This window comes from Fukomys damarensis, unplaced genomic scaffold (genome assembly GCF_012274545.1).
Source record: "Fukomys damarensis isolate Sample0158 unplaced genomic scaffold, DMR_v1.0_HiC HiC_scaffold_4, whole genome shotgun sequence".
In the NCBI taxonomy this organism is placed as follows: Eukaryota; Metazoa; Chordata; class Mammalia; order Rodentia; family Bathyergidae; genus Fukomys; species Fukomys damarensis.
The window spans coordinates 8,843,703-8,868,621 of NW_022900916.1; the positions used below are offsets into that span (position 1 = coordinate 8,843,703).

At 36.9% G+C, this 24,919-nt stretch overlaps 1 protein-coding gene and 1 long non-coding RNA gene across 2 annotated transcripts in view; one reads left to right on the top strand and one right to left on the bottom strand.

Moving 5' to 3' along the window:
• Window positions 1-9,893, bottom strand: part of Orc5 (origin recognition complex subunit 5) — a 57,254-nt gene extending 47,361 nt beyond the window's left edge. The window contains exons 1-4 of the mRNA XM_010634013.3: window positions 9,727-9,893; window positions 6,788-6,880; window positions 5,885-6,085; window positions 426-500 (exon numbers count right to left, since the gene is read on the bottom strand). Of these exons, the coding sequence (XP_010632315.1) occupies window positions 426-500; window positions 5,885-6,085; window positions 6,788-6,880; window positions 9,727-9,798 (441 nt within the window). The 5' untranslated portion in view covers window positions 9,799-9,893. The remainder of the gene's footprint in view (window positions 1-425; window positions 501-5,884; window positions 6,086-6,787; window positions 6,881-9,726) is intronic.
• Window positions 9,894-9,954: 61 nt separating this feature from the next.
• Window positions 9,955-24,919, top strand: part of LOC104869022 — a 30,716-nt gene continuing 15,751 nt past the window's right edge. Inside the window, exons 1-2 of the long non-coding RNA XR_782165.2 lie at window positions 9,955-10,087; window positions 20,094-20,173. This is a non-coding gene — a long non-coding RNA (uncharacterized LOC104869022). The remainder of the gene's footprint in view (window positions 10,088-20,093; window positions 20,174-24,919) is intronic.

Genomic DNA, 24,919 nt, shown 5'->3' on the forward strand with positions numbered 1-24,919 from the left:
AACTAGTATGTAAAAAAAAAAATGCTAAGTAAAACAAGTATCTTTTTGAAGAATCCAGAATTCTACATCAGATGATCCACAATAACTACATCATTCTTCTTATAATGAAAATATAAAACTCTGTGACTAATCCAGGCATGGCATTGAATGCCTGTAATCCCAACACTTGGGAGGCTCAGGCAGAAGGATGCTACAAGTTCAAGGCCAGCCTAAACTACATGGCGAGACCTTGTCTGATAAACAAACAAACTCTAGCCTGCGCCATTTACTCTAGAATAGAGAAATGAAATGCAATTAACTTATAGTAAGATATCAATTTTCACCTAACAGGCGGCAAAATGAGCAAATATAACAACATAATGTACGCCCTGGGAATGGGTTTATTGATTTATTGTGAAGGAAAACCATTCCCATGTATTACTTACCAATTCTTGTAACCTAAGAAATCCAGGTAAAAGATTTGCTTCCATATCTCTTAGATATTCTGCTTTATCTAGAACCTTTGTGAAAAGAAAAAAATCAAAACATTTACATAATTCAAAACTTGATCTTTCCATAGTTTAAAGAAAAACTGTGACTTGTAAATTAACTTAAAATACTATTTATATCTGTAGAAAGATACTACAAATAGGTTACATAAGTTTAAAAACTTATAACACAATTTAATCCAAATGTTCGATTAGAAAATTACACATCGCTACACTTCAAAAGGTTTATTTTAAGGGCTGGGGATTTAGCTCAGTAGTTCTGCCGCCTCCCTCACAAGGGCAAGGATCTGAGTTTGATCCCTGGTACCCCACCAAAAAAAGTTTTACTTTATAGGCTGAATATCAAAAACTATGATGGTGTAAGGTGCTATGAGGGTATTTCCTAGGGATATAAGAAATAATAATCATGTCTATTGTGTACTGAAAATTACAGGTCTTCATGACCTGAGGAAAGAAAATTTTTAATCTCATCACATAAAACTTTTTTTGCTTTGAACTTTGTAACTGCATGATAACCCTTGTTTGACTGGCTGATTGTGTTAAGAAAGATTAAATTTTTCTTCAGTGTTATAATGTTACTGGAATGGTGATGATGCTAAATGAGGTCCTTGTGTCTTAGAGCTATGCAGTGAGGCATTTAAGGATGAAATAACATAATGCAGGGAATAGCAGAATGGATACAGATGATGCAAGTTTCACCATGTGGTAAATACTGAAACTCAGTAATGAGCTCATGAGGTACATGACATTATTCTCTTGACTTCAACATAAGGCCAACTTTTCCTTCTACACCAGTGATGGTGCCCTTTTAGAGCTCTCAGTAACAAACAGCCCACTGTGGCATGTGCGCCATTTGTCCGCTGCCACTGTTCTACACCATCCCTTAAATTCTCCCCTCCACCTTCTTGAGTTATTAAAATGCCAGATATTGTATCATTTCATTCATAAATGTCAATATGCAGTTTTAAGTAATAAGGGCTCCTTTTTAAAGACAAACACAATGTCATCATTCATAAAAATATCAACTATATTCCATTATAGCATCTAATTACCATGACTTACTTTTCCCTACTTGTCCCTTTTTATTAGTTTATTTGATTCAAAATTCAAGAAGGTCCCTAACTGTATTTTGTTATATTTAGATTATCTGTCTTCTGAGTTTTTCTTTTTTAAATTGCAGAATATTACATGAGCAGTAGTATTGTTTCTTGTTACTTTACATGAACAGGCATACAAAAACCTGGTGTTTTCTCCTTTTTCGTTGAGATGAAATCTAATTCATCCATTATAAACTTCCTCAGCAGCCTTTTACCTAATGACTTCTGCTAACTCATGATCACTGCTTATATCCTCTATTTCATTAGGGAGTGAAAAAGTATAAACTTCTGTCATTGTTTCTGCATTTAGGAGGAGACAATTTTCTACAAAGAACATTCTCTTGTCCATGGTTTGGCTATCTGAGTTCACAAAGGGCAGGAAGGATAAATGTTTGCTTCTTTCCTCTAAATTTTCAAAATAATTAGTTTGTAGCTTATTAACTTCCCATAAGTGTCATAACATTAGCACAAACTTGGTAGCTTATAATGAACTTAACATGCTCCTTGCACCCTAATAAGACTTCTAAGATGCTGTTCTCTCCAAGGTTTCTCTGTACGGCACTGACTGCTTCTGTCTCTGTTATTCCTTATCTCCTCATCCCTTGAACACTGGATGTCAGCGGACGCAGTCACTGGTCTAAACTCTTTTCTAACTCACCCTTTCTGTGACCTAATCCCTATATACTTAATACAGTATATATGTTTGCCGCACCCCAATATCACCTCCACATTGGACCTTTCTTGAACTCCAGATTGTGTAACTGCAAACTCCACATCTTCCACTTGGATTTAGCATGCCCATCCCCAGCAATACCCATGCGCTGTCATTCTCCATATTCAGATAAAGACAACTTCATCATTTTAGGTGCTAATTTTTCAAACCTCCTTTACTTTCTTTTTTTTTTAAGCTCCTCCACACAGAAGCTGTCAACCAGACTTTCAAAATGAATCAGCTGCCTGCCTCACAAAGCATAAAGACCCAAGTTCAATCCCCTGGTACCAAAAAAAACAAAAAGAATCCAATCATTTTTTACAACCTCTATTGCTACTACCCTAATCCAAACCAACACAGCATTTTGCTTAGAGTACCATAAGAATCTCAAAACTAGTTGGGTTAATTCCCTAGGACTGTCTGAGGGAACTATAGTCTTACAGCAGGCTGGTACCAAACGTATGGTGCCATTCCAAACAAATTCTCCAGTTCTCAACTAGCTGTCCTACAAGTCAATTAAATTCTGATACTAGGTACTAGGAGTTAAAAGTCAGATTACACAAACTAAAGGCTCAGTCCCACAGACTGACTCCTGCCAATTCCAAACACAAGTCTAGGTTCCCCTTCTGACATCTGACCAACTGGATTTAACTCAAGGGTTATCAGTAAAACCACCTTAAATTTGGTAATGTGCTAGAACAGCTCACAAAATTCTGGGAAACAATACTTGTATCTACCTGTTTAGTAGAAAGGTTGTAATTTAGGGAAAGCCAAACAAGAGATGCTTACCACCAGGTGTGAGGGAGAAGTGTGGATCTTCCATGTCTCCCTCTCCAAGTACACCAATGTCCCAGTACCTCCAAGTGTATTCAGCAAGCTGAAAGCTTTCTGAACCCTGTCCTTTGGGAATGTTGTTGAGGCTTCATTATGTAGGCATCTGACTAAAACACTGGGCACTGGTGACTAATTCAACCCCACTCCCTCTCCCCACCCCAGGGATCAGGCTGTGGGATTGAAAGTTCCAACCCTCTAATTACGGGGTTAGTTACCCTGACAATCAGTCCTCATCTTGAGGCTCTCCACGATCTCCCACCTATCAGTCCACTCACTAATTTAAAATAGACACATTACTTAGGAAATGCCAAGGATTTGGGAGCTTTGTGTCAGGAAATGGGGAGAATACCAAATATATGTTTCTTATGGTATCATAGTACCACAGGCTACTATAATAAAACACCACAAACAAGGTGGCTTAAATGACAACTTCCCTCATAGCACTGGAGGGGAGAAATCTGAAGCCAAAGTGCTGACAGAATCGTGTTTCTTCTGAGGTGCTAGAGAAGGATTTGTTCCAGGCCTCTCTGCTAGCTTTTGGGAAGTTCCTTGGCTTGTGGTAGCATAACTGCTATGTATCTGTCTCCAAATTTCCTCCTTGAACGAATCATACTGGGACCTCTCTTCCTCCAGTATGACTTCTTCTTAACAAATTAGAGTGGTAATGACTTTATTTCCAAAAAGTAATGGGGTCTAGAATTTCAACATACACGTTTGGAGAAAACACTCATGATACTAGCAGGTATGCCTCTACTCTTGCACCCTTCAGTTGATTCTCAACAAAACCACTCTCCCACTTATACTACTCTCGGCACAGTGGCTTCTTTGATAGTCCCTAAATATACAAGGTATGCTCCAATTTCTTTTGCACCCTGGCATAATCTCTTTGCCTAGCATAGTCTTTCTACAGTTATGCTCACAGCTTAACCCTCACTTCCTCAGGTTTTAGCTCAGTTATCATCATCTCAGTAAGCTCTCCTCTATTTAGGAAGGTAACTATGTACTGTAGTAGGTTCTTAACTCACTACATGTTAATCTACTATCTCTCTTCCTTAATTACACCAGCTACCCACGGGCAGAAACTGTCTTTTTCCCTGTTCCATCTACAATACCTACGCTAGAGTCCCTGGTATACAGGTAGTTCTTAAAAAAATACTTGTTGGATGCTTTATACATTTCAGAAGATGAAAAAAATGCAGAAGATTTGGTCCCCTTAATTTATAAAGTGGCTATTAAAATAAGGCATGACAATAAAATTTAATCCAGTGATAATCATTTCTCTTAAAAGTATTAACTTAGAAGCATTACGAAAAATTCACTAGTGTAAAACAAATAATATCCCCCCTTCACTGGAGGTTTGCTTTCCATGGTTTCATTTACTCATGGTCAACCACAATCCAAAATTATTAAGCAGAAAAATCCCATAAATAAATAAATCATGAATTTTCAATCACACACTATTTTTAAGTAGTGTGGTGAAATCTCTCACTGTCCTGCTCTGTCCTACCAGGGATGTGAATCATCCCATTGTCTAGTGGATCCACACTGCACACACTACCCACCTGCTAGTCACTTAGCCATTAGACCTATTGTCATGGTATCAAATTGTGTATGTTCTAGTATCTCTTGTTTTACTTAACTATCATGCTAAGATACAACAGGAGTGGTGCTGGAAATTTGGATGAGGCAAAGAGAAGCTTCTAAGTGAAAAGATAAAAGTATATTTTGAGACACATTTATATAAAATTAATTACAATATAACTGTTCCATTAATTATTGTTAATATTTTACTGTGCCTAATTTATAAATGAAACTTTATCATAAGGATGTATGTACAGGAAAAAATTTATCTACAGTGACTGGCACTGGTCACAGTTTTGATCACCCACAGGGGTCCTAGAATGGATTCCTCACATAAAAGGGGCACTACTATAAATAGTTTCAATTTTGTGCTAGTAATTTTCACATTGATTTAACAATTACAATGCAAACTTAGCCCACCTAAAATCAAACAGCTCACTTTCTCCCACAATCAATCCCATAAACAAGTGACAAATCAGACCTCTGCTGTCTCTTGATGCTTCTGCCTCAACTTTAATATAGGACCAAATTTCTTCTCCTATAGTCATCAAAATATACAGTCTCCTATAGTTTCCTATAGCCTCAAAACCATTCCTTTAATCAGCACATTTTTCACAGTAATCTTCCTCAGGCATACTAGTTGCTCCAATATCTCCACTAGCTCCTTCACCGCCTAAGAAAAGAAACAAACTGCTTTGGTAGTTTTCAAGACCTGGCCCAAGTCTACCTTTCTAATCTTCATTTCCTCCCTTTATAATTTAAAACCAACTAAAACCATTTGGCAATCTCTGGACTCCACTCTCATCTTCATGCCTTTGGTTGCCATCACTCCCTACATCTGAAATTACTCTTCAGATTCTTCCTGCATTACCGGCTTCTTTTAGGGCCATCTCAAATGCTATCACCTCATGAAGCTGCACCACATGTAGCTAAGTCAGTACTTTGCACCTCCTGGCTATCACTTATGACCTTCTGCATGCTGTCCTGTGTAAATAGGTGTTATAACTCTTCTACTGAAGCTCCCTTTAGATAAGAAATGGCTCTAACACATTTTGGCATCTAAAAAACACCTTGCAGAGCACTGTGCAAAATGAGATGCAAAATATGTGGAAATTGACCTAATACACAATTTAGTTTTCAAATAAATGATATTATCAAATTATATTACTTACAATATATACAGTCTGATTCTTGAGATTTTCAGCTTTGGTTACTTGTTTAAACAAGCGAACAAAGTCATTAAATGTTTCACAAGTTATTTCAGTAGAACATCCCTCCTCTGAAGAACTAAGATGACTCAACTTGTTCAAAATTTGTTCCAAAAGCAGCCTTAGAGTAAAGCATTCAACACAATTCACAAAGACGTGCGGGAGCTGAAAACAAAAGCCAAAAAAGTGTAAATATTTTTTTAAAAACATACATAATAAGAGCTCTGGTATACAGTGTAAAGCCCATTGTTCTTCAATCTCTCCTCTGCCCTAGGAAGTGGATCACTGCTATGATTAAAGATAGATGAATTATTACACTGGGGCATACAATCAATAGAATGTGTTTATTGGTTCGCTATACTGGATGATGAGGAAAAAAGAGCTAACTCTGCACAACTGCAAAATCAACAAAGAGATCATAGAAATGGTATCACTGGAAGACATTGCAGAGTAAAGTTGATATGTTCAGTTTTGTATTTGTGAAAATTCAGAATTAACAGTATCAATATAAATGGAAAATGAAAAAGACTAAAGAAATGGAATTTCATATTTTTAAAAGAATAAACTATTATATGTGTCTTTCACCAAATATTCAACCAATGAAAGGGAAAAAGAAAATCTGGCTCAACTTAAAAAGTAACTTTCTAATGTCAAGCAAGGTTCGAGTTGCATAATAACTTTTAACGGTTTTTTAAGTTGACACTCATTAAAGGTATTCAAACAAAACTGGGTTGGAAATATTTTATGTAGAAGATATTCCTTCAGACAGAGGATTGTTTAAACTGCATTAAACAATCTCCCAGATACCTTCCATTTCTAGGAGTACAGACTATTTAATTTAACCTTGACTTTAGGTTTTATTCTTACCTCTAAAGTTCTTAACAATGTTTGCGTTACATAGGTCTTTCCACTGGCAGTATGTCCATAAATAAAAATAGATGGAAAGCTGAAATGATGTCTCTAGGGGAAAAAGGCAAATATCAGTCTGCACAAACAAAAAAAACCACACTTTTCAACTTGCGATAAAGTTTTATGAGGTAAAGTATTCAATCCAAAATATTCCCACAGTAATACAGTGGATGCATCATCACATTTTAAACTTACTTAAATTCAATTCTAAGCACTATGTTACTAAATCCTTTGTCAAAGAATAAAAATATAATTATATACCATATACAGCATTATAATAAAATATGCTATATGGTTATTCATTTATTGTACTGGCTTGCATATACAAACTCTGACATTCTCAACTTTCTAGATTTATGGGACTTCTCAAGGATAATTTTATCTATAATTCATTTTTGCCTTAATACTTTAATTTCATTTTAATGTTTGAAACTAAGCATATATGGTAATGGGATTACAAGACATTTCAAGAGTTCTCATTTTTAGGAAAACCTATAAAATACTTTTGAATTATGCACACTCATTGACCTTGGCACAAATGTGTACATTTCATCAAAGTAAACATCAATAAAATTTGCATAGCACATATCTAAAAACACCTATGAGACTAGGGGGTGTAGCTCAGTGGTAGAGCACTTGCCAAGCATGCCTGAGGACCTGGATTCAACCTCCAGCTCTGCAAAACATAAATAAATAAAAATACACATTCACAAGATCCTTTTGCAGTAATTTAAATGATCAGACCAGAAAAAAGTAAAAAGTGTCAAAGGACCCTCCATTGGTCTAGTCAATACTACAAGTTTTATTCATTCTACAGACAGTGTGCGTGAGATTCCTCCCGAAGATTAAATATAATGCACTTAAGAGCTCAAAGTGGGAAGATGGACATTTTAAAAATAATTAAATGAAAACTGAATGATGCAACTTCCACAAGAAAGTTGAGTCTGATCATTACGTACCACAAAAATAATAGTTGCATACATTTATTATATTCTAGTCTCTAAATTAAACACTTATTAGAAGACAAATCAGGAACTCAGATGTACACACAGAAAAGCTTTCTAAGTGGCATACAGTATAGCAAAAGCAACCCGCTATTAAAGAGACAAAATTTACTAAGTCTATATTTTAATACATGAATCCTTAAGATCATATGTAACAATCATATATTAATTGGCTCAAAAATTCAACTTCAAGTATTAAATGTACTGTATATTGCTGAGCATCCTGGCTATCCAAATACTATACTTTGCCTTTAATTAAAAGTTCATGGCGGGCTGGGGATTTAGCTCTGCAGTTCGGTGCCCTGCCTCGCAAGCGCAAGGACCCGAGTTTGATGCCCCGTACCAAAAAAAAAAAAAAAAAAAAAAAAAAAAAAAGTTCATGGCCACACTTCACAAGTTTTTTTCAAGCTTCAATAAATCTGTTATTTTTGGAATCCTGCCACACTTGTCTATATCCGTTATTTGGTGCCTACTGATATCCCAACTTATAAAATCGTTCTATTGTTATCTGGAATTATAATGAACTCTTGCACTTACTTCACTTTTCACTTTTATAAACCTCCATGAAAACTGTAACAAGTCAAAACATAGTGCCTGACACAGAAAACATGCTTGGTAAATATTTACTTCTTGAAAAAAAAAACGAATTTTTATAGAGACAAAAACTAGCTTTTTGTAGTTTGCTATTCTTTGAATTTCCCAAATGAATGCATCCCAAATGCATGATATGCAATAAAAGCAAAGATATAAACCCTTTCTGTTTCTATTTTCTGATTTCTATGATCCTGTATTTAGTCTCAGGAGGACCACTTTTGGTTTCCAGTGATATGAGTTTCTCAATTTCAGGAAAGGAATTCATAGAATATAATCAAGAAACTATTTCAGTGGTAACATAGGTAGCTGTAGCTTAAAACAGTATAACTAAACAACTGGCTGAGGATGCAATTGGTGACCTCTTAATGTGTCCCTTTAGATGGAGGTGGTGCTTTTCCACTAATACTTCATAGGCCACCCCAAGACAGCCAGTTTTTTTTGTTGTTGTTGTTGTTTTTTTAGGAGTCAGCATTTTTAGCTGAATGAAAGCACAGAAAACAAGCAAACCAGCAGATGTTTAGTTTTATTTTCCTTTCTCACAGATGAGAACCACATCTAATTATATTTTCTTTTTTGTCTTTCTTATTAGTACACGTTGGTAGAACATGATGATTACATTCACTGTGGGAAGTAGATACATGTACATAACGTTATCTGAATTCTTTTTATTCCCCTCCAGTCTAACTAGTTCTAATTTGCTTCATACAAAAGGGACACCAGAAAATAATAAGAAATAGATAAAGTTTTGAATTGGAGAATGTCACCTCATGCCTAGGGGAAAGGACTCCTCAGCTGCGTCCATCCAGAGAAAACATTCTCTGAAACTACCAGTCAAGGACAGAAGGGAGCCTAGACTAAGACCTCTTTGGGGCTCTAGCAATTCTGGAAAAGCCGCTGGAATTTAAAACCTGGCGTACTGCTTTAGTCCTCGGTGGCCTTGAAAACAAACCACCTCTCCGTGCTTGATTACCACCAACTACCTTACTGAAACGTGTGAATTTAGACTTGAATACTCTGAAAACCCACCTGTTATACAAAACCCTGTTCAGATGGGGTAAAGTAATGAGTAACTTCTGGGGGCTACTCTGGGCTAACACCTCGAAAGAAGGGCGTGTGTTAAAGAACATCCTGGCCAATGTCCTATACTCTTTAAGCGCAGGCTGCTTTAAAAGGGACTAATGAGAAAGTGTGGGTGAGTGTGGGGCAGAGCTACAATATCCCCGATCGCCATGCTGAAGTCGATCCGTCGCCGCCCTCCCAAAGGAACAGGTCTCGGGGAAACAAGTCTGACCACAATACCTCTCCAAACAGAGACTGCAAGGTGGACACCTGGGCCTCTCGACAGAGCACCATGCTTTCCAAATGAGGCATCGTGGCGGACGGACACCGGAACAGAGGACTGCGCGGCGCAGGATCTCAAACGGCGACTCCAGAGCCCGGCAGTTACCGTTCACACCGGAAACCGGACCCGCCGGCCTGTGGGCGGGGACGCCCGGGTGTCGGCGTGACGTCAGCGCGTACGCAAGGCGTCTCCGCCGCACTGTTCTCTCCCCCCGGATCTTCCACACAGCGTTGTCTTCTGAGCCAGCTGACCTAAGAGGCAGCTGTTAGGTGGCGATATGGGAACTCAGCGTTTTCCATCAAAACCGGAGAGGACTAGGTAGGGATGGGCGAAATGAAAAGGGGTGGAAGGAGCTTAGGGCTTCTGTGTTCTCCCATGAGCCCCAAACCCGCGGCTTCGGTTTTCCTGCCTGGAGTCCCAAAATGTGAAAATCTTGAGGGCCGAGGAAGGCAGCCTCTATCCTACTTCCTGAAATCTGTGTAGTGGACTCCAAGGACTAGTATGTTCAAAAAATGAAGTTCTTACCTAAGGAGAGAGTGTGAAATTAGTGACAATAGGCAAAAGAAAATGTGAATGAATAATCTTGACTAACTGTTCTTTGTGCAAACCTGAAACCACATCAGGAATTGCCTCTCACTCCTGAGAGGAGGTGGTTTTAGTTTTTATTGGTGAGAGCGGTGGTACTGTAGTTAAATATAATTATGTCTTCAGCATAAAGCATTCACTGTACTTGTTCATGAAGGCCTACTAGAAACTGGACTCCAGAAAATCCTAGAAATAAAAAGATAAGAGAAGTAGAAAAATGTGTATTGAAAGGAGGGTTTGAGGCCTTGAAAATTGTGGTTTTGGAGCACTATCTGCTTCTGAACTGTTAGACTTTGCAAGAATCGCTAAATCATTTTGAATCTCTACAAATAGGCATGATAGATTAATGCTAGGAACAAAGATGATAGATTTTATAACTAGTGTAATAAGACAAGAAAAAGAAAATGCAGCCAGATTAGAAAGAAAGGAATAAACTAAATTTAGTAATACGCAATTTAGTAATCACCTATGTAGAAAATCTGATGGATTGTTTTAAAAAAGCTACTAAAACTAAGTAAACTTCGCAGGATTCCAAGATACAAGAGCAATATCGGGAAAAATTCTAACTATTAGCAATAAATATTTGAAAATTGAAACTCAAAATTTCAATATAATTTTCATATCAAACTTATGAAGTATTTGGGACTAAATTTTACAAAAAATGTGGAAGACCTGCACACTGAAAACTACAAAATATTGGTGAAAAAAATTAAAAGAAGCTATTTTTAAATCAGCTACCATGTTTATTAGAAGATTCGGTTTTGCTAAAACTTTCATATTCCCCAAATTGATATATAGATTCCACACAACCCCCAATCCAGATCTTAGCATATTGCCCGGCATGGTGGTGCACGCCTGTAATTCCAACACTCGGGAGGCTCAGGCAGGAGGATCGCTGTGAGTTCGAGACCAGGCTGGCCTACATAGTGAGTTCCAGGTCAGTCTCAACTATATAGTGAGAACCTCTCTCAAAAAAGAAGATCTTAGCCTACTTTTGTATGTATGTGTGTGTAGAAATTGACAGTTAAAAATACGCTGAAATTTTAATAGGTACAGTACTTAATGCAAAAGATAAATAACAAGCACATGAAAGACATTCAACATTTTTAGTTAGGAAAAAGCATATTAGAGCCACAAGTTATATGCCTGTTAGGCTAAAATGTGGAAGATTGACTATTTCAAGTGTTAGCCACCATGTAGAGAAACTGAAACTTTAATATATTGTAGGTAAGAATACAAAATGGTATGACTACTGTTGGAAAACAGTATGGCTGTTTCTTACGACATATGGTAGATGCCTACCATCTGACCCAGACATTCCACTTGTAGATGTTGAAAAATAAAATATGTTTATACTAGTACAAAGACTTGAAGTCTGTTGTTCATGGTAGTTTTATTTGAAATAACCCCAAACTGGAAGCAATCCAAATTCAATAAGTGAATATACAAGTTGTGGGGTATATAATGCAATTTAATACTTTTCACCAATAAAAAGTTAATTTATGCAACAGGAATAAATCTCAAATAATCATACTAAGTGAAGAAGCTAAACATTCCCACATAGAAAAGTACAGTTGTACTCAATATTTATTCCCTATGTGTGGATTCATCCAACCTTGAATTAAAAATATTGGAGAAGGTTGGTATAGTTTAGTGGTAAGGTACTATATATATTTAACTGAGAGATGCTATTTAAAGTATGCAAGAGGATTGTGTAGGTTATTTATACAGATACTACGTCATTTTGTATAAGGGACATGTATGTTCACAAGTTTAGGTATCTGTAGGGGTTGAAGATGGAGGATTCTTAGACCAATCCACATATAATAAGGGATAGTCATGTCCCCATTTTTATAAAATTCTAGAAAACATGTATTGTTCAATAGGAGTTTGTCTAGAATAAGAAGAAGCCTGAGGACATTTGGAGGAATGGTAGGTATTATGTATAGGAAACAGTGTCCTTGCAAACTTCATCAAGTAAAGATCAGGTCATTAGTATGAGCCCTATTCCAAGATTACTGGCATCCTTGTAAAAAGAGACCATGTGAAGACACAAAGACAAGGAAAATACCAAGTGAAGATAGAGTTGGAGATTGGAGTAATATATCTATAAGCCATGGAATGCCAAGTTTGTAGGTCCTCAGCAGAAACCAGAACAGAGGTATGGAACAGAGTCCTCAAAAGACATCAACGCTCTGACACCTTATTTTGGACTTCTAGTTTTCAGAACTGATAGACAATAAAGTTCTGTTATAAGATACCAGTTTGGGAATGTTTTCTCTCATTCTGTAAGGTATGGTATTGGTATTTTGATTGGGATTGCATTAAATCTATGTAACAATTTTGGGAGTATGGCCATTTTTACCATGTTGGTTCTTCCTACCCACAAGCAAGGTATATCTTTCCATTTTCTGTTATCCTCTTCGATCTCCTTTTTCACAGTACTGTAATTTTCAATGTAAAGATCTTTTACTTTGTTAAATTAATTCCTATGTATTTTTTTTTATGTTATTGTGAAAGGCATGTGTTCCCTAATTTCTCTCAGTAAGTTTAGTGTAGACTGGTGCAGCCACTGCAGAAATTAGTTTGGAGAATCCTCAAAAAACTAGGAGTAGAGAGGTTCCATTTGACCCAACTACCCCCCTTCTAAGTGTCTTCTGGAAAGTATTAAAAGTATCATACCACAATGATACATGGACACCATGTTCATAGCAGCACAGTTTGTAATAGCTCGAACTTGCAAACAACCCAAATGCCCATCAACCAATGAATGGATAAAGAAGATATGATTTTTATACAATGGAGTACTATTCAGCCATAAAGAAGGATAAACTTGAGACATTTATAGATAAACGAATACACCTAGAGACCATACTCTTAAGTGAAATAAGTCAGACACACAAATATCACAATGTTTCTCTGGTGTGAAAAACTGAAAGTGTAAATAAGGACCAAAATGTATAATAGATATTGTGAAATAAGAAAATATTCAAATGGGAAGGGGCACAAGAGGAGAGGGAAGGGAAAAGAAAAAAAAAAAGAGAAAGTTAAAATGGAAACAAAGCTCCAGCAAGAAGGGGAAGAAGGATAGAAGGGAGGGTAAGGGAATGGGAAAAAATATGAATCAACATATACTATGTACAAGAACAAATTACATATAATGAATGTGATCATTATGTATATCTAAATTGTACCGATAAACTTAACAATAAAAAGATACCCAGTTTGTAGTACTTTTTTACAGTAGCCCTTCAAAACTAATTCAGTGGGTATATTAATTATATTAATTGTGATGGATTTATGGGTGCATAAATAATTGAAAATTTAGCAAATTCTACACCTTCAATATGTGCAGTTAATTACATGCCAATTATATCCCAATAAACTTCAAATTTAATTAAAAGAAGATTATGCATAGAGTAGTGAAGATACTGTTCATATCTGTGATACTGATTAATTCAGTTCTTTTCCATTGAGATTAATTTAGAAAATGAAAACAATGATCAATCTTTGTCTTACTTGCTGTCTGTGATACATAGCTGTGTTTTCTCACCTACAATTATTTTCTTATTCTATACCACCTAAATTTAATGTTATTTCTTCCCTCAAAAGGGGTCATCATGGGGCTTATATTTGAATCTGCCTGTACCTTTAGACTCATTGTGAATCTGCCCAGTTCTGCCTCTAAGGCCACAGATCAAATGCATTCAGAGTGCTAAGCATATCCTTTTGTAATCACCATGAAGCTAAGCTGATCAGTGCATTCTTATCTGAAGATTCTGGTTCTACTTCCACTTGCACATTTAGATGAAGTGCCACCCAGCAGGGAATGAGATCTGGCATCCTAAGGAGCTGCTGAAGGGGATAGCTCAGAAGTAAGAGAAGGTAACTCCCTAGGGGGTTAGTCCTGGCAATAGCAAATTTAACCAGTGGGAAACAAGATAGAAATGAGGAAGCTCACCTGACATCCATACAATGACATGGATAAATGGCATGGATTTATTTTCCGCACACTGCTCTGAGAGACTATTCTTACAGAAGTCTGGTTTAATGCCACTTGATGTGCAGATCCATCCACCTACTATGAAAATACATGATTCACTGTGGAGCAGTAACAATTCACCTTCATATTTTCCTCTGCTTCACTTCTTTTCCTTATGCTTGCTATCACTTATTTGAACTTTCAACTAAAAATATCAATATTTCAATGCTTGCATTAGCCTCTATTTCCAAAAGAGTACAAGCTAAGAAAATTTCTTACCTTCTCTATGGTTAAAATTTGTGGGTCAGTTTTAACTGGGTTAAAGATTACTCAGATAACTGGCAAAACCTGAATTCTAAAGAAAATTCACCATCACCAATGTGAATTAGCTCCATCCAGTCCATCTAGGGCCTAAATAGAATAAAAAGGCATATGTTCTCTCTCTTTTGGAGGCAGAATGTTCATCTTCTACCCTCAGAAATTAGAAATCTAGGTTCTCAAGCAGTCCACAAGGTTCACATCATTGGCCTTAGCTTCTCAGGGTTTTGGCTTTGGGCTGAGTTACATCTTTGGCTCCTCTGCCTCTCAGCCCTTCAGACTCCAGACTGAATTATACCATTAGGTTTCCTGGTTCTCCAGCTTTTAGCACACTATGGGATTTCTTGGCCTACATAATTTATGAGTCAATTCCAATAATAAACCTCCTCTTACATGTTTTTATCTATCCTATGGTTCTGTTTCTCTAGAGAACAATGATATAGTGAGTCCCTGACTTATAAACTAGTCCTGTTCTGGGAGAACGTTTAAATCTGATTCATTCATAAGTCCTGCAAAGTGAATCTTACATACCTTACAAATATATTGTATATATTGCTCTGTACTTGCTAGCAGTCCCCTCCACATCCTCTTGCTTCTGGACATCTTGTGCTCTGAACACTGTTCTACTGTACAGTGAGCACACAACAGCACAACTCTGTCCAGCAGGCATGTGAACTACTGATTCATTCACACCTATGAATGTTTATAATATGAGAGCTGTTTTTATCTGTGAAAGTTCACAACAGGAATGTTAGAAGTCGGGGACTTACTGTACCTCTTTTAATAATCAGATTTATTGAGGCATAATGCAAATTCACCCTTTGTCTTACTTGCCTTCCTGTTGCTGGGACACAGTACCTGACACCCACAACTTGAAAGAGGAGAGGTTTATTTTGACTCATAGTTTCATTCCATGATTAGCCGACTCCAAGGCAGAAAGAGGATGGCAGAGGCCAGGAAGCAGAGAGAGAAGGGAAGAGTTGAGGAGGGTGATATACCTTGTCAGATCACACTGCCAGGGACCCACCCACTCCAACCAGGGTCCTCTTCCTAACATCACAATCAGGTATTGAATTCGTCAATGGATAAATCCACTGATGAGTACAGCATTCACATGATCAAATCACTTTTCACATGCATGAGAATTTTGGGGGACATTTCCATCTAAATGGTACCCTTTTTAGTGTATAGTTTCTTTTAAAAATGAATGTTGGAAAGTGTTGAAATTTGGGAAATGAAGGAAGCCTTGCTTGTACCCTTAGGCAACAAGCATCACGACACATTCCCGCATTCTCAGCATAAAGAAGCTGTACAGGAATTTGAAACTAAAAGTAATGAAAGCAATTATGAACCCCATACCCAACTCAATCCCACCTACATCTATTTGATCTCTCACAATACAGCAGAAGGGGCATTTTCAGAGATAAAGATATATCCCCATATCTGTACTTTTCTATTCATGATATATATCATTCAATAAAAAACTTATGAAACATGCTATAAAGTGAGAAAAAAGCCATTGTCAAAAAACAAGTATATTACCAGTATTTTTCAGATGATTCAGGTATTTGAAGCATCAGATGTGGGATTTAAAATAATTTTAGTAAGCGAATGAATATGAGTAAAATGCAGAGTATAGATAAACATGGGGAATTTTAATGGAGATAGAAATGAACGAATGCTCTTGATTGGAACCTTTTACAATAAGCACTTTTCAGCACTGACTCAGACTGTATCTTCCAGGGAACAAACTGAGATACCTGTCATTTTGGTTTGAGCTCAAATTCTGTGAAATCCATCTAGTTTCTCAACAAAATTCTCTAAAGTCCCATAGTAATGATTATTTACATTTATGTAGCACCTATGTTCTTATACTTATATCACAATAGTCCTCAAACTTTTGGTTCCAGTTACCAATTTTGTGGAAGACAATTTTTCCACAGAATGAGGGAAGGGGTGATTTAAGCTCATTTCATTTATTTTGCATTGTATTTCTATCATTACATTGCAGTATATAATGAAATAGTTGTATAACTCACCATGAAGCATAATCAGTGGGAGCTCTGAGCATGTTTTTCTGCAACTAGACAGTCCCTACTGGGGGTGCTGGGAGACAGTGACCCTTGGAGTGAGTTGCCTGTGTCCAGTCTACTCTGTATTCTTATTTTGGTTGCTGTCATGCAGAAACCCTGCTTCACAAAGATAGGATATTGCAAAGGGAAGCAGACTTTTTAGTGCTTTTGTGGCATTCATCTTGACTTTAATCTTGAATATATGGAGATCTGAAGTTGCCTCAAAAATATTTTTAAGGCCACAATCACTTGCAGTCTCAAGCAGTCTATCCTCCTAGTACAAAGTTGATTTACCTGGTTTATTCACAAATGGATCACAGATTACTTTCTTCAAGTTTGAGGGTCTTTTTGGTTAGAAAGTAATGCTGAAACTCTTGAAAGGTAGGTGGTCATGCACCAACTGGGAGAAAGAAGACCCTGGCTCAGTCTCTTTCAAAATCTTTGCTAATGTTTGAAACATATAAAAAATCCCAATGTTTGTTCACTGCTCTATAATTACAGTTTGGCTGTGAATGCATCCACTCTATCTGCTGACTTGAACACAGTTGTCTTTCTCCCTTGAAATGATAGATTGAGTTTGTTGATGAGGTTGAATATCAGAGTAGGAAAGTTTTACAACCTATTCCATTTCACCGAAGTGTGCTGCCAGGGTGACTTTTTTTCTAAAATCTCAAGTATGGCTTTCATAACTCAAAAACTCTGGCCAATTATCTACCTTTAGAAAGTTATCTCATGTATAAGAGAAGACATGTGCTCAGCATCCATCTCACAGAACTGTGCAAACAGTTGAGTTAAGGGCATGCACTTTAATGTGGTTGATAATTTTAATCACATCCTGCAAAACATTGCTAAGGTCAGGTGACACTCTTTGGCTGACACAATCAGGTGTAGACTCAATCAGAAGCATCCTTTTTGACCCAAGTAGTAAAACCAGAAAGCTGCCCATAGTAGTTGCTTTGTGTATACACCAACACAAAATGACCAATTCAGTTTTCATGGTTTGTAATCAAAGTCTTGAAAAGCTCTGCATCTGTGATGTTGGTTGGCAAGGCCTCATGCACATCCTTCTGAACAACTATTACACAAAAAGGAGCATTGTTGCTTTGTTGTCACTATAAGTAGACTCTTCAACCTGTATTTTGAACCACAATGACTCATAATTCTCTTTAACAATTATGCCTCAATATCTTCTGCTACTTCATCAATTTGTTTAGTTATGGCACCAACTGAAAGACAAACTCATGCCACCATTTGAACTGTTGCCTTTCCTAAAACTTCATGACAAATGTTCTTAGCATCAGGCAGGATTAACTGTTCACCAGTAGTAAAGGGATTCTTAGCTTTAATAATGTAGTTGGCCACTAAGAATGATATGCTGAGCACAGGCACATTTGATGAAGTGGTAGCCTTCTATAATTGCTTCTGTTCCTTGTGTTGATTTTTTTATTTTTAAAGACTCAAAAGGCTTGTCTTTTAATTTAGTGTGCTTGGTGTTCATTTGGCAAAACAGTTTTAAAGATTTCATAGCTTCATTGGAGAGCTGGTTGCCACATGTTATACAAAATGAGCTTGGAGAATGTGGATCACCTATTGCAATGAACCTGCTATTTTCTTTTAAATGCAGCTTTCTTTCTGTTGGCAGTTTAGAGTCATCTGCATCTTATAATTGAGTCTTTCCCCCCTTTTAAAGGAGTTCTCCAGTGATGTTTGAGTTTTTTGTTTGTTTGTTCTGTGGGGTTTTTTTTCCTCTCATTTTGACTAGAGTTAGCTTGTGGTCTTGCCAAAACTGACTAACTACAAAATGGGGAAAAGAAGCACAGACAAAAGTGGTAAATACAATGGACAGGTCATTCATGGGCTAAAATAAGTGTTGGATTCTGACTTGAAGCCTACCACCAAATGGCAGCTTATCACATTCCACTCACTGATGGGGGTTGCTACAAGTTTACAAGCAATTGGTTTGTAATGGTCTATGTGCTGTCAGACCTCTCTGCTAATGTTAATAAATATTTGTAGCCACTCCTCAGTGCTAACATCACCACCTCAGCTCCATCTCAGATCATCATGCATTAGATTATCATGAGGAGCATACAACCTAGACCCCTAACATACACAGTTCACAGTAGAGTTCACACTCCTATAAGAATATAACACTGCCACTGATCTGCCAGAAGACAGAGCTCAGGTGGTAATGTAACTGATGGGGAACAGCTGCAAATATAGATGAAACCTCATTTGATCACTGGCTGTTCACCTCCTGCTGTGCACCCTCGTCTGTGGTCTGCAGGTTGGTGACCCTTCTATTATACTTGTGTTTTTTGGGCACAACTGTACTAAAAAAATTCAGATTTGTTAGTTTATTGAGGGCTTACCATGCTGGGATGCCATGGATACAGTGCAACCAAGAGAGACATTGTAACTGTCCTCCTTAAACTTGGAGTCTAGTGAAGACACAATATGAAGAAACACCAAGCCTCAATACATAACAATTAATATAAAAATCTATGAATGAGTGAGTAGTTGAATAAATTTTTGGATAATCCCTTTTCCACAGTTATTTTCCTGTCTTCTTTATATTTTATTTAGCTAAAATAGTGTTTTCTTATGTTCCATATAACATTATTTCAGAATTTCACTGAAGATAGCTCCGTTTTAAAAAATGTTTTCTTTGTTTAATAAATGATTTAAAATAGCTCTAAGTCTTGGGTTTTGATTGCAGGTCCATAGGTTTTAATACTTCATACTCCCTAAGAGATAGTAACATTTATTAGAAGCCTTACATTGAATAGGACAAATATTTTAAAGTTTGTTTCAACTCAAAGTTACTTTATTTATTTAAATGAAATAGATTTTAAAACCTTATATCACAAAATAAAGTAATAACTAAATGTAGTAAAACTATATTAGAAAGTGATTTATGTAGTGAAATATAATAAAATTTAATATCATGGAGAAATTAAATCAGTATTAAGCTGAAAAAACAATTCAGCTAACTTTTCCACTGCTACAGCCAGATCAATTTTTTACATAACATCTTTTTAACTTTCAATATTGCATATTTAATCAAAATTTATTGGACAGCTAACAATATTACAGTATTCACTTCTATGAATGAATATTCATGAATTCTTTATTGTTCAAAAGATAAATAATAAAGCACAGCATCGAGACATCAACAGACCTGGATTACTATTTTACCTTCAACACTTGTTAAGTGTAACTTTAGGCGTGTTTATTTTTTAAGCCTTGGTTCCTTACCTGTAAAGTGTGTGCATGTGTGTGTGTGTATGTGTGTGTGTGTGTGTGTGTGTGTGTGTGTGTGTGTGAATATAATACCTACTCATAAGCTTGATATCTCTATCTCCAGGAAAAGATGATCTCCACCCACCTTGAACTTCCTCAGTGGCCTGACTACCCTCCATTAGAATGCAAGGACCAAAATAAAAGGTAGGGATTTGTGTTGGTTTAGTTCAATACAGAATCTCTAGTTCCTAGAACAGTGAGTAGCACATACAGAGTGCTTAGTTAATATTTAGTGAGTGAATTTATATATATGATGCATTTAATATAGTGTGAAGCACATGGCAAATATAAAATAAGTATTATTGTGATCATTATTTTACTGATTAATTAACCCAACCAGAACCAAATGTTAATTCTTGTCCTCATACTCCCATAATCTTACATTTCATTAATTTTCACTAATTTTTTCTGGTAACTAAGGCCAAAATTGTGAAGTCTTGTTTCTCTTTTTGTTAAATACTTCATAGACCCATCATTAGAACCAGATCTACCTTCAAGGTATTGTTGCAAGGCACTGTTCTTGGGTTTTCTTAGATATCTGCATGTCTTATGACTGAGGTACTGAAAGCCCCCCCCTTTTTTTCTGAACTATATCTTCCAGGATGTTTATCTAGCAAATAGCTTTAGAAGGTATAGTGTCTCCTCTAGGGCAAAAGAGCAGGCATGAATTATTTCTAGTAGTAAAGATAATGTCTTTCTCAGAATCAAGGAGCAAGCATATTTATTGCCCATTTTAAAAGATTCAGGCCCTTGAAGCTTAGGATTTCCTCTCTTGGAACAAAACCCACTGCATATGCTGGCGTTGCCTGGTCTTTGATTTGTCACTCTGTGGGGATTAGGAAACTGGCATGAAAATACTAATACTAGGATGTAGACTTTACATAGATCATGGAAGACTTCATAGAACAGTGGTGGCGAATCTGTGACACACATGTTGTTTTTCTTTTAAGACAAAAGATGTTCATGTATGAGTTTTTTTTTTTTTCCTAAACTAAAACCTCAGTATTCAGGTTAATTACAGCATTGAAACTTTGCAGTAAACAAGTGGGTTTGGGGTCACTATTTGAGCATTCATCTCTAAAAGGCTTGCCATCACTGTCATAGAGGTGAAAACACTAGAAGAGCTGTAGGGGTTTGGATCTAAGGTAGAGAGAAGAAATGGAAGACAGCTAGAAAAAAGTGTCAAAAACAAGTTGGAAAGATAAGTGTACCCTGGGTATTTTATTCATTTATGAATGATAAAGAGTCTAGCTTTGATCCAGAAAATCATGGGGTATTATTGAAGGATTTTAAGTTTGATTTTTACAGTCTTGAAAAGATGACAGTGGTGGCAGTATTGAGAATATGGAAACAGGTAGAATTTGGAAACACTTTTAAATCTCTTATTCAGCAAACTGATTGAGAATTTATAAGGAATTCAAACAAAATGGCAGAAATAGGGTCAGATTAAAGACTCAAATATTTCAAGGATTATAATATATTCAACTTTCTCCTATGTGTATTTCAAATAAAACTATATTAATTCATAAAAATAATTGTAAGAAAATTTGATATTTGTTGAATATAATCTTTTATGATATATCAAATATTACATTCTTTCCATGTTTTCTTCGTTGATTCTCAGTGTCTAAGAGAAATTATTGGTCAAAGATTAAGGGAGACTTTTTCCTCTTTATTATGGAATAGGTTAATTATCTGGTTTGAAGACTCAGAATGTTAAGAAACATTTTTATTTACTAATAATCAGATATTACCTACACAATGGTTTCTCAATTCTCTAGTAAATTTTCTTTTCTAGAATTCTTTTTTAACTTTAACAGCTAATGGCTCTCCTCTTATAAATAACTGATGAAAGGATCTCTATGAATAATTTCTGTAGATATTATCTGGTCGTCATTGCCCGAGATGGTGAGTGGTGCAAATTAATGCCTCTCTTTTACATCCGAAAGGAGTGACAGTAAGGATGTCTAAGTATAATTTTTGCTTTATTATCTGTCTTCCTCTACTATTTATCAGAAATATGACAATAACAAGTATGTAAAAATTCCTATGAGCAAGCAAGATAAAATAATTTTAATAAACAGATGTTTTAATTTCCCCTGCTTACACCAATTGTTTCTTGGGAACACAACTGTACAGATCTTTCAATATTATGACCTTCTGGTGTTTTTTACCAAGTTTTTTTTTTAGATAAAGGTACAATTCTTACAAGACAAATAGCCAAGCATCTTGGCCCATGAGATAGGCATCTGAGATCTCTCTAGAACCGTATACTCTAATAATAACTTAATCATACTTAATCATGCAATGAAGCTATCTATTAGCTAATCTAACACCAGGAAGAAGAAATGAAGAGAAATACACAGGTTGGAGAGATAGTTAGATGGTAGAATTGACATATTAAAGAGAAGTAGAAGACAAGAATTACTGCTGGTGTATTGAGTGTACATCACTGGAGTCAGGAATATGAGAAGGAATAATTCTGGGAAAAGAGGAAAGATGAGTTCTGTTTCAGACAGGCAGAATTTGAGCGACCTGGAAGACATCCAAATGGTTATGCTCAGTTGGCTGAATGGTTCCAGAGCTTAGAAAAGTCATTTGAGCTAAACACTCAGATTTAAGAGTCATTAACATTTAAATGGTTATTAAATTCTTGTAATAAGTGAAGTCACTCAAGGAGAGTGAATACAGTAAGATGATAGAAGAAAGGGAGTATGGAAACATGAAACATCAATATTTCGGTTAGCTGAACCTGGGTCTTCTGGATTAAACCAGGCCGACTGGAGCTGTGGGTGGTCACAGTCAGTAATGCCACCTAATTCTGGACAGAGGCAAACAGACATCCTCTGAAAGAAAAGCATCTCTGATAGGGACTCAATAAATTAAGATCAACCAATTACAGGGCCTGCTGCTGTAGGATGAATTGCTGTACTGACCACTGTGGAGGGGGCATCCTCCCCATTCTGGAACCAAATAGGTGCAGAGCAGCTTCTTCTGAGCTCGAGGCTGCACCATCTGGAAACAGCTTGTCAAGTAGGAAAATCCCTTAGTTGAGCAGAGGGGTTATCAAGGAGAATGATGAGTTTTTGGCTCTGGGCCGAATTCCTTGGGTATTTGCAGGCAGCTGCAACTGTCGCAAAGAGAAAGCAAAAGCAAGACTGTTGATTAAAAAAAAAAAGATCAAATTCCATAAGAGTTGCTAGGGTTAGGTAAATGAGAAAGAGAAAAGCTAGAGCCATTTTAGTGGGGAAATAAACCTCAGGAACCTCTTAGAAGATGGAAGAGGAGGAAAGAAGGCAATGCGGGGGGCGGGGCGGATTTAGAGATTAGGGCCATTATCCTTGCTTTCCAGACCGACCCACAGCTCTCAGTCCTGGAAGATGAGCGTGGCCCACGTTGTCCTGCAAGCTCTAACCTGGTCGGGTCAGTTTAGAGTAGAGGACAAGGGCAGGACTTTATTGTCACTGTCTAACCTTGCGCCCTGGTGAAAATGGTGAGGACTCCCCTTGGCAGGCTTAGTTTTGGACTCCGGACTAAGTCGTGGTAGCCCAACCAAATTTCCTGCTGACGACTTTTACATTGGAGGGCTTAGTCGGACTGGAATGCAGTCGGACACGTGCAGGAGGAATCGGAGATGGAGGGGAAATTTCACCCCTTAACAACCGTACCCTGGCATCACGGGTCACCTGAAAAAGAGAACCACAGCAGGCAGCAGAAAGAACGATGCAGACACTGGAGGTAGCGCCGCAGCTACGCTTCTCTGCCTGTAGATGTCGCCCTTGGAATCAAAATAATCCTGGTGCCCTAAAAGTTCCTCTTCCCAGAAAACCTGGCCCTCAGGGCAAGTGACAAACCCTAACTGGTTGAATTTAGACAAATTTGACCCCAAAGTAAAGGGTTGAGAGGGTGAGAGTGAGGGCAAATTATTGCTTTCCTTCTTTTTCTGTGATATATGTGATGAGGACGGAGGTTAAAGGCTGGAATTGTGGGAGAGATACCTTTAGAAGGTTTACTTTTACCATCCAGAGCGCAGTGTACATTTTGATGTTGATCTGAATTTTGTAAGTATAAGCAATACTGCCAATTCAGTATAGCCAGTTCCAATTTGCACAGTTCAAATATTCACACATTTTAGCTACATGATTTAATTTAAAAACCAGCCCCCCAACAGTTTGGTTCAGATTTTAATTACTAGAATATATTAACTGTGAGGGACTGAATAAAGTGCACAGCCCACAAATCGGTGCATAGAAAACAGATAAGCACTGTGAACAGTGACCAAGCACATTACTTTCAAAGTCTGTGCATTACTGATCATTGTACATTTATTATTAAATTCACACATAGTAAAACATATAGACACATTGCCCCCTTCTCCCAGTGATAAACTCATGCAATATTTTACAAAATGGATACTCAGGGAAATGCTCACCAAAAATAAAAGTGCAGCAGAAAACTGTAAAGTGGTGAGGTTAAAGGTGAAATTTGAATCACCTATCAATAGAATTATAGAAGGAATAATGTGGACATTGCCACAAGTCAAGAAACTTGGCATGGAGCCTGAGAAATTCTGTGAAGGTGAATTTATGGACAGAAATGAAGATAGGATGATGAAAAGGATGAAGGTGTCCCAGAGAAAGTGACACTGGCAAAAGCCTTTCCTTAAAGAAATGCTCAGAAATACTTCTCACATTGAAAGCACAAAAGGTGAAAGTCAGGAACATTTTTTACACAACACTAACAGTATAATAATATAATTTAAAAAGAAATTGCTGCCAGGGCCAGGGATTTAGCTCAGTGGTGCCATCACCTGCCTCTCAAGCTCAAGCTCAAGATCCCGAGTTCAATCCCTGGTGCCAAAAAAAAAAAAAAAAAAAAAAATTGCACCAA